At 34.0% G+C, this 10,865-nt stretch overlaps 1 protein-coding gene across 1 annotated transcript in view; it reads left to right on the forward strand.

Moving 5' to 3' along the window:
* SLC30A5 (solute carrier family 30 member 5) overlaps window positions 1-10,865 on the forward strand; it is a 41,531-nt gene that overhangs the window by 23,220 nt on the left and 7,446 nt on the right. Inside the window, exons 4-11 of the mRNA XM_019631156.1 lie at window positions 1,534-1,589; window positions 2,016-2,123; window positions 3,661-3,737; window positions 5,643-5,813; window positions 6,327-6,615; window positions 6,786-6,994; window positions 7,577-7,734; window positions 8,555-8,779. Coding sequence (XP_019486701.1) covers window positions 1,534-1,589; window positions 2,016-2,123; window positions 3,661-3,737; window positions 5,643-5,813; window positions 6,327-6,615; window positions 6,786-6,994; window positions 7,577-7,734; window positions 8,555-8,779 — 1,293 coding nt within the window. The remainder of the gene's footprint in view (window positions 1-1,533; window positions 1,590-2,015; window positions 2,124-3,660; window positions 3,738-5,642; window positions 5,814-6,326; window positions 6,616-6,785; window positions 6,995-7,576; window positions 7,735-8,554; window positions 8,780-10,865) is intronic.

A 10,865-nucleotide genomic window follows, 5' to 3' on the forward strand; every position in this document is an offset into this window, starting at 1 on the left:
CCCCCATCTAATTTTTAATCCCTATACATTATTTTTGGAGAACACCTAAGAACTTGTTGTATTTAAAGTCTGATGAACATTTTTTAATGAACACTTAATGTAATATTTTGCCAACTAGGCAACCTTATTCATCTTAAGTAGTTTAAGTGTTATCCCTTGTTGGTAAATGTGTCATCAGTCTGTAATTCCAAATTCTTATAACTCCAATATTTTTATTTACCTTGTTAAATGTTTCCTTTGCGTGGTACATTGTTTTAATTATAGGGGAAAGGAGAAATAAAGACAAAGTATAATAGTCCCTGTTCTAAAAGGCGCTTTCAGGCTAAGTAATGAAGGCAGATGAATAAAATAAAGTGAAAAATGTGCCAAGTAAAGCAGAGTGAGAGACTACCCAGCCTGTAGATTTCACATTGGATCATTAGTATTAAAGCATATGCCACTGTTTAAGCATTTCCCCCCACACTCATGCAATACTGCAAAATAAATGTTAAGTGAATTGAAGAGTATGGTGGATGATATTTGTAAAAACATAGAATGAAATATAGATGGATAGGTAATCTATAGACAGAGAAGAACTTTCTGAGCATAAAAGCAGTGGGGAAAAAATCACAGAGTCACTTCGTAAGGCATATAAATGCCTGATCACTATGTTGTATACCTGAAACTAATATTTTATGTCAACTGTAATTAAAAAGTAAATTTAAAAAATAAATAATAAACAACAAAAAAATCACAAAGGAAAAATTCAGTACATTTGACTTCATAAAGCTTCTATCTAACAGAAATCATTGTTCAGACAACAAACTAACAAATTGTCACACATAAAAGCTTTACGTTTCTTTAAAATATAAATCGGTTAAGAAAAATGCTTAAAAACCTCAACAGAAATGAGCAAAGGACAGGGAAAGACAACTCACAAAATAAAAACAAATGACTTCAAAACATTAAAAAAATAAATTTTGCTGCACCAGTAATCAGAAATGAGAGTATAGATCTTGCATATCCTCTCATTAGTGTCAGTGATGAATCTCAGCATCTGTCCAGGACTCAGTGATTTTTTTCTTGGTTATGACTGAAGCACTACAAAATTCTCAGTTGCCCTCTTTATTAACAAAAGATTAGATTAATTCTTCATGTTAGAGCATTGTTGATGTTGCCATATACTGATTCAGTGGAAATTATGAAATTTTAAATTGTGTGGTTTATGTATACTGACTTTTACCAAACTATTATATCTACCACACTTATTTACCAAGTGTAGTGGTGATCACGTAATAAATAGAATAGGATCCTCACTTTTCATTTTAAATTTTCATTTAATGGGAGTATCTGGTATTATACCTGTAAATTTGTAAATACAGAATGTACAGGTATAATAATGCTATTTAGATTGCTTCTGTACCCCAAATTCTGAAGTATTAGCATAAAATAGGCTAGGCTGTCTTTTCTATAATTTTCTTTTGTCAGAATCCTTTCTCTAGAATGAGAACATAAAAAGTTTATCAGCTTTTAAGTGGCTTACACTGTTGCTAGATATAAAAAGGACTTTGCTAATTTTCTTAATGTGCCCACTTGGTTCTTTTTTCCTAGTAAGTAGAATATTGATATTATTGTAAATTATCTTCTCTATCACTTGCATGTTGTAAAATAAAATAAGTCCTTACCAATTATTCTTTAACTACCTAGGCTTTTCAACCAAGAGCAAAGTAACATTTGAAAAAATTAGTTCTGTAAACATTAGCAGTTTGTGCATGGTAACATAGCTAGTAGCCATATTAGCAAGTAGACAGTTGAAGTTGTCATTATTGTGTCTTAAATGCCCTTGAAATATCCTGCAGAATTTGTTGGAGCTCTTTACCTTTATCTTACTGTTAATACTGTAAATTTATATTTCTAGTATAAGGTCCCTAATGTCAGATGTTATTTTACTTGAAATATTTATTTGAAAAAATTTTTTCTTTAGCATTTGTATAGTCATGATCTTAAAAATCAACTCTTGAAAAATCCATTCTTAGGTTTTTCTCTTCATTTTCAGACAAGGGGGGCTGCTTTTTTCATTATTGCTGTGATCTGTTTATTGCTTTTCGACAATGATGATCTCATGGCTAAAATGGCTGAACACCGTATCCTTTTGCAATAGATCAGAGTTGTTTAGTCTTGTAGAAAAGTAGAAGACTGGCAGGATGGGAAATGAAGTGACCAAATTAAAGTATCAGAAATTTAGGGACAGGGAAAATATTTTAGATTGTCCTCATTCCATAAAAAAAATCATTTGCCACTCAAGAGAATCAGTCAGTATGCTCCCTTGTAATTTAACAGTTTAAATGTTCATTTTTTAAGTCAATGGCAATTATTTAATATAAACTTATTTGAAATTAAATGAAAAATGTTTAGCATCATCTTGCCTGAAAAAAAAAAGTTCAAATTCCTTCATTTAGTATTCACTCTCTTGCTCTAAATTATTATTTCCAACTCAGCTCTACTCTTCTCTTATGTAAACCCAACTTACCAGTCAAATATGTCTACTCATTTTCCTGTACAGACATACCTTGTTCTTTTTTTTTATTTATTAGGGAACAGTGTGTTTTTTCTAGGACCCATTAGCTCAAAATCAAGTAGTTGTTTCAGTCTAGTTGTGGAGGGCACATCTCAGCGGCCCATGTGGGGATCGAACCGGCAACCTTGGTGTTATGAGCACTGCGCTCTAACCAACTGAGCTAACTAACGAGCCACCCATACCTTGTTCTTTCTTATCCATACACCTTTGCCCACAACATTTAGCAGAACTCAGAAAATCATTTTTGATTCTTCTAGTTACTGATACTCACTGCCCTAAAACTTCTTAGTTAACTAATAGCAGTTTACTTTGTTACAATGAAAGAGGGTACCATGACTTCGAAAGACTCCAGGTTGCGTGTTATATAGTTTCCCCCACAACCACCACCACCATTAACAGCAGCACCCTCATTTGTTTTCTGCTTGCTTTGCTGAGGGTTATGTGGTCTATGACTTAGAAATAGATTTAGGGCTGATTTTACATGTCATTCTAAAAAAGCAGCCTTAACTCCATTGGATAGGAATGGTCCAAGGAGCGTCCATTGTTCTCCCTTTGTTCTATTTATGTATGCATATGTCTTGGAGGTTTAAGTACTAAAATTTAACAACTATATCTTAAGCACAATTATAATTGTTTTTGAGACAACAAAAGGAATATAGACCATCCAATTTATTAATCATGTACCAAAATTAAATTTTAAATTATTTTGTTTCAATAAAAAACAACTCATAGACATAGACAATAGTTCAGTGGCTACCAGAGCGGGGAAGGGCAGTAGATGAGGGTAAACAGGATCAAATATATGGTAATGGAAGGATAACTGACTCTGGGTGGTGAACACACAATGTGATGTATAGATGATGTATGACAGAATTGTATGTACACTTGAAACCTATGTAACCTTACTAACCATTGTCACCCCAGTAAACTTTAAAAATATTATTTTGTTTTGTTTTAAAGGGAAACTTCATTGAAGGTAGTCAGGTTTGGAGCCCCATTCTAGTCTGTTGTCAACCTAAAATAATGTAGCTAAATTTTCGGGAGGACTTAAGGGTTCGCCAAGTTAATATTTGGAATTTTTTCCTTTACTCCAATTCACTTAGCTGAAGGACATCATGACAGTGCTCTAACTCACATGCTTTACACGGCCATTGCCTTCTTGGGTGTGGCAGATCACAAGGTATGTTCTTTTCTTTGTTGCTAATGTGATCAAAAGATTCTGATAAGTTACAGCAACTAAACTTTAAAGGTGTGTTTAGATGTTGGCCCCCGGCGCAACAGGGGTCGCCATGGTGGAGCTAAATTAGGCCTCAGGTTCTGGTGCTGCGCCATCTGCTGTGAGGACAGCCAGGCAGCCATGCTGCAGGTGCACCCGTGCACTGAGCGCTGCCATGCGCCTCTGGCTCAAGCCCAGGCCCTGCTGACCAACAAGCTGGAGAAGTTCCAGGACCACCTGGCCCAGTGCACCATGCATTGCAACAGCCAAATATTCAATAGATGCCGGGAGTAAAGAGCTTCAGGTGAAGCAGCAGCTGGAGAGTTGTGTGACCAAGTGTGTGGATGACCGTATGAACCTCATTCCAACCATGACCAGGAAGACGAAGGAGTCTCATCCATTCAGAAGGAGAAGTCTTTGCCATTGGCCATCAGGGCTGAGGGCAGGAATCTATTTAAAAATAAGAATGAGAATTGGTTTTTTTAAGCAAAGTTTATGAGTGAAGAAGTAAAGGATGGCAGCAAGTTTAAGGCATATGTCACTTGCTTCTGGACACTGGTTCCTCTGTTTAAATCCTAGAAAAATGAAATGGAAAAACTGGTGCTAAAATTTGGGTCAGAGAGTTTTTGAGAGTGTAAATTTTTTGTGGCAAGTACTTATCGTGGCAGTAGGCACCTCCCTAGTACCAACCCAGAGCCTCAGGTACCAGGTACCAACAGGGTGACAGGTTCCTCTAACCTGCCAATGATCTGCTGGAGTGTGAAGAGAGGTGTTGCTGTTCGTTGCCAACCTCCTGTTTACCAGAAGCATCACCACGCCATTTTCCATAAGCTGTAAAACAAAGCCCATGAGGTCACTAGGGAAAAAACGTTTCTGGGTCTTTTGTTTTGCTTGGTTTTGTCTTATACACAAGCGCATGAAGTTGATTTAAGATGTGGAGCTAGGAGAGGTAGTTTAGATAAGAACTTTGAAAGGTTCCTTTGGATATCAGTTTCTGGCCATCAGATGTGGATGTGCATTTCTTAAAATTCTCACGCGTTACATCTTTCAGCCTGGAGCTCTCCAAAAACATGAAAGGTGATGTCACACTGGGTATGGGAAGCAGACCTTCCCTCTCACTGGCTGCCATGATGGGCCCCAAGGCTGTCTGCAGCAGAGTGACAGGACAATCTTGCAGTGACACTCCCTTGAAGGGAGAGGATTTTGAATGTGCTCTATACCAGTACCCAGGAATGAACAGTGAAAGGAACTGTTGGCTGCTTAAAAGAGTTACGAAGTACTGGGTTTGGAAAAATCTGGTTTTCAGGAATGAAACCTATATATCCAGCGTTGTTTACTTAGCCTCCTGAAATAATATAGCCCTACTGAGACAATCCTGTGGCAACAGGAAGGTCACAGAAGAAAAAGTAAGCTGTGAGTAATGGTGAGCTGTGGCTCCTTTAGAGCAAAAGAGGGGCAGCCCCCATTACCAAATACCACTTTTACCTGGGGCCTTTGCAACATGCAGTGTTCCTGCTCCAGCCCTGGCACCTTATGTTTTGATAAGGAACTTGTTGTCTTTTTACCAGCTTATTACGTGAAATGATTATATAGCCTGTCTGCTGTTTCAGGACTGATACATTTTCCTAGTGGTATGGTTTTTTAAAATAAATCAGGTTTCATTTTTTCCTCCAAAAAAAAAAAAGTAAATAAAAGTGTTTAAAATAAGTCATCAGTAATTTGTGATACTGCTGCCATTTAAGTAGTTCAGGAACTTGGGATATGGAAAAACATACTATTCAGTAGTTCAGTTTCTTCTAATATTATGTATTTAAGGATTGAATATTGGACAGTGTATTTCTAATGAAACTTATCTAATTTTACTCACAGGGTGGAGTATTGTTGCTAGTTCTGGCTTTGTGTTGTAAAGTCGGTTTTCATACAGCTTCCAGAAAGCTCTCTATAGATGTTGGTGGATCCAAACGTCTTCAAGCTTTATCCCATCTTGTTTCTGTGCTTCTCTTGTGCCCATGGGTCATTGTTCTTTCTGTGACGACTGAGGTAAGATGAGGAATTTATTGGTAATAAGTAAAATGAATTGCTGTTACTTATAGATTTTAGTTAAGTACATCGTATTTTATTTTAATTTGATGTTGCAAGTGGCTTAAATAATCTTTGCTTTCTCTTTGTAGTTTTTGAAAATTTTTTGGAGTTAATTTTATTGTTTATGGAAAAATCAAATCAAATACTATTACATTTATATATCCTTCCCAAGCCTATGGCTCAAAAGAATCAGTTGAAACAATTTAATACCTACCATGTGTTAGGCACAGGGGTTATGGGTCACCTAGTATTTATAAAATTATTAAACAATGCTTTTGTTTTTAATACTTTGGGGGATATTGGAGAAATGTGCCAATATCTTATAGCTCTTATATTTTGGCATTTTACTAATTACGTATATTGAATCATAAGAATATTTGTTTATATATAAAGGGATTAACTAAAATATCTTAAAAGATTTGAACTTTACACGCGTATAGTATTGACAAAATTTTTTTTTTTAATTTCTAGAGTAAAGTCGAGTCTTGGTTTTCTCTTATCATGCCTTTCACAACGGTTATCTTTTTTGTCATGATCCTGGATTTCTATGTCGATTCCATTTGTGCAGTCAAAATGGAAGTTTCCAAATGTGCCCGCTATGGGTCCTTCCCTATTTTTATTAGTGCTCTACTTTTTGGAAATTTTTGGACGCATCCAATAACAGACCAGCTTCGGGCTATGAACAAAGCAGCACACCAGGAGAGCACTGAGCACGTTATGTCTGGAGGAGTGGTAGTGAGCGCTGTATTCTTCATTTTGTGTAAGTGTTTTTCTCCTTAGCAAATTTCTGATGGATTCTGATGTGCACATCATTTACTTAATTTGGGAATTTGTTCAGTACTTGCATTTATTGCTGACAGATACTGTGTTGGTTTTTGGTAGCTTAAATTTTTAAACTTTTGTAATATTCTTTTTTCTCTCTCTTTTTAGCTGCTAACATCTTATCATCTCCCTCTAAGAGAGGACAGAAAGGTACCCTTATTGGGTATTCTCCTGAAGGAACACCTCTTTATAACTTCATGGGCGATGCTTTTCAGCATAGCTCCCAATCGGTCCCTAAGTTTATTAAGGAATCGCTAAAACAGATCCTTGAGGAGTATGACTCTAGGCAGATCTTTTACTTCTTGTGTTTGAACCTGGTAAGAGTTTTAAATATTAGTAGCATATCTTAGAAGCTTAATCTTTTAATTCTGACAATTCTGGTATAATTTTAGTAATTCCCAAATTTCTGATAATTAGAGATAGGCTAAAATTAAATTTTCTCTAAGTAGTACAAAGATTACAGGATCATTTTCAGACTACTTAAGCAAACAATTTTTGAGACATTTTAGAAACATTGGTTTAGTGTGCTAAATGTTTTGTTTCAAATCAGTAAATATAGTAGCTTCTAAAGATTTTATCTGCACCTTGTAGAATCCCACCACAGACTAAATTGCTAACATTTTACAGCTAATTTTATTGAGTTCTACAGACATATAAATAAAACTATCTCCTTTTAAATAATGAGGTGGACATATTTGATACAGCCTAGTTTCTTACAATTTTTATGAAATGAAGTTTTAGTAGAAGTACCAATTAACTAAAGAAGCAGTTATATCTTCAAGTAAGGATTGGGTATAATTAAGGGTTAAAGTCCTCACGATTAAATTCTGATAAATCTCTCTTGAAACAATATTTCCCAACACACACCTCTCCTATTTTTTTTTTAATACATATTTTAGCTTTTTACCTTTGTGGAATTATTCTATGGCGTGTTGACCAATAGTCTGGGTCTGATCTCAGATGGATTTCACATGCTCTTTGACTGCTCTGCTTTGGTCATGGGACTTTTTGCGGCCCTAATGAGTAGATGGAAAGCAACTCGGATTTTCTCCTATGGGTAGGTACACTGACTATCAAGGTGATATAGCACAATGAAAAATCTTAAGTGCAAATTCCATCTTAGAGAATAAAATTTTATTATTCTTAATACAAATAATTGTTCATACCTTCATTTTTCTTTACTTTGAAGTAGATAAGAGGAAATGAACCAAGCATTTGATAAATACTGAGTGGCACTAAGCTCAAGATTATACTCCCTGACAAATTTCTCTTCTGGGCAGAGAGCAAAAGTCAGTTAAATAGTGACCTCTTTGCTCAGTGTGTTTCTTTGAATCAATGGAATATGCATGGTCATTCACATCTTTGCTGTTAGAGTATCCAAAATTTGAAGGGACTGTGCATGAAATATCCTTTCATTAGGTGAATAATTTAGTTCAACAAATATTAGAATCCCTGATTTTTACCTACTCCAAAAGATTAATAAATTCAGCTCTTGTTTTCAACTGTTTATATTTTTTAAGATCATTAAGCCAAAAATGCAAATGATTTTGATACAAAGCAGAATCTTTGTGCTGTGACAGAGATACAGAGCACATCAGGGTTTAAAGGCGAAGTAACTTCTTGCTAAGAAATTAGGAAAGGCTTTGTATAAAAAGGAGCATTTATATGTTGATAAATATATAAAATTTTAACAGATATATGTCCAGAAAGTACCTTCCAACATATTAGTCTGATATTTAAAATCTTGGTAATTTTCTAATCCTACTATTTATGTAGTTGAAAATTTGGACTTGTTTCCTCATTTGTAAAGTAATAATGATTGTACTTTTAAAATATTTGTCATTTCCTTTTTCTAAAAATATATTCTACATTTTTAGGTATGGCCGAATAGAAATTCTCTCTGGGTTTATTAATGGACTTTTTCTAATGGTAATAGCTTTTTTTGTGTTTATGGAGTCAGTGGCTAGATTAATTGATCCTCCGGAATTAGACACACACATGTTAACAGTAAGTCTTCTTATTTTTCTATTTGAATTTCTGCTCATACTCATACAGTTTTTTCATGCTAAAGTTTATATGTTTATAGTTATTGATCTAGGAAGGTGTTTTTTAGTTAAATAAATATAACTTCCTATCTTGCTATTTATACTGCTGACTCTTAGAAATCAATTTTCCCTAATATTAGAAGTCAGAATATTAGATGATATTCTGATACATACAGATTTCTTTCTGGCTTATTAAATGTTTTTGTTTAAAGATGTGTTTTTAAATAACTGAAGAAATTTGTTAGAGATGGAATTAGAAAAATATTATAATTTTAAGACTTTACCCATGGATTATATTACTGCTCTAGCAACGTTGAATGTTCTACGTGTACCTGCAGACCTCTCCCGGTGCTATTTCTTGTAGCTGGCCTGCCCCTCCCTTCTGACCTTCAGCCTTCCTCAAGACCTTGCTTACATGTCTCCTCTGGTGGCATACTTTCCCTTAATCCCTCTTCAAAGTTTGTTAGATTTCCCTTTTTCAATAGCCCATTTATCTTGTGCATTCTTCCTTTAGCAATATTGAGTTGTTTGTCATTCTTCCACAATTAAAATGTAAATTAAGTGTCTTCAGAACCTGAATTGTATCATTAATTCTTAAATTCTAGCACCCGGCTTGTGGTAGGACCACAGCAATTAATTGTTGAATGACTAAAAGCAGTTAAGAGTCTTAGTGGTGGAAGTATATGTTAGTAAAATGTGTTTGGATTACAGTTTGGAAAAAATTTTGAGTTTTAAATGCTCATATCCTTTGGCCTTTAATATTTTTTACAGAAATATTCACACACGTGTATAGAAGTGCATGATTCATTGTGCCATTGTTTGTAATGGTGTGGGGGGGAAATGTCCACCAGTGAAAGGACAATTTAAATAAATTTTGACTCATAGAATACTATGCAGCTATTAAAAAGAATGAAATATATCTATGCACTGGTATGAAAAATATTTACAAGATGTACTAAGTGAAAAAAATTACAAAGCAGTATTGTAATATTCTATTATTGGTTTAAAAAGACATATATATGTATATTAGTATGTGCATAGAAAATATTGGGGTTGTTGGAAAAGTCATAACACATTTTTGAAACGAAAAACATAAAAAAATACATCATGACTTTTCCGACAAGCCAATATATCATTCTCTTAAGAGTGACTAACTGTTGGGCATAGAATTGTAGGGGGCTTTCATTTTCTACATTACTTTATTTTTTCTGATGAAATATGTAAAGATGAAGTATTTCTCAGTAGAGGAAAAGTATTTATGAGGTGATGGGGTATCTGTAAGCAGTATTTGGTTTCATTCAAAATTTATTAACCATCTTCAAGCTCATAAAGCTAACTGAAATGTTTAAATCTGACAAATGGTCTGAGTCACGGGGAGAAAAATAAGCTCCGTATATGTTTACTGAAGTAAATCCCTTCTTTTACTACCTTTGAAAATTAATAAAAATTACCTGTCCCCTTTATTTTTATATGTTCTTTTTGTAAAACAAAGGGATTTCTCTAAAGGAGAAATTGTAGACGTAAGTAAATTAAATAACACCTTGAGCTACTATTCAAAGTCATTTTATAAGAGAGGATAATCAAGGGTAAGTAACTTTGTTTATCCTTTGGGGTGTTATTGTGGCACCATTAAATCAAGAGAATTCCATTCACTTTGTTAAAAGAAAAATGAGAGAGATTACTATTATATGTTTGCTTTTCCATTGTACCTTTTTTTACTCTGGGCAATTTTACTATAAAACACAGTAAGACTATATTTATTTGGAATCCACTAGTGAGTGAATTATAATCATTACTTTACAACTATTGAAATTTACCTAGTAATATAACCAAGATTTCAGGTATAGTGTATACTTGCAATAGTAAATAGTACTTTCAAATTCTTTATTTAAATAAAAGAAAACTTTAGCATCATTTATTAATTCATAAACCAGGAAACAAGTACATATTATTCTTAATAACTTAATTAAAGCAATTCCAAATCCCTTTATTTGTCAACACTGTGGTATTTTTTTAAATATTATAAAATTCACATTTAAAAAATTTTGGATTTACTTAATGAGCTTAATGAGGTTTTACAATGACTACTTTTAAAACTGTAAACAGAAAACCATATATAGCTATATACTAACTTTTAAATAAC

The sequence above is a fragment of the Hipposideros armiger genome, unplaced genomic scaffold (assembly GCF_001890085.2).
Source record: "Hipposideros armiger isolate ML-2016 unplaced genomic scaffold, ASM189008v1 scaffold_984, whole genome shotgun sequence".
NCBI lineage: Eukaryota > Metazoa > Chordata > Mammalia > Chiroptera > Hipposideridae > Hipposideros > Hipposideros armiger.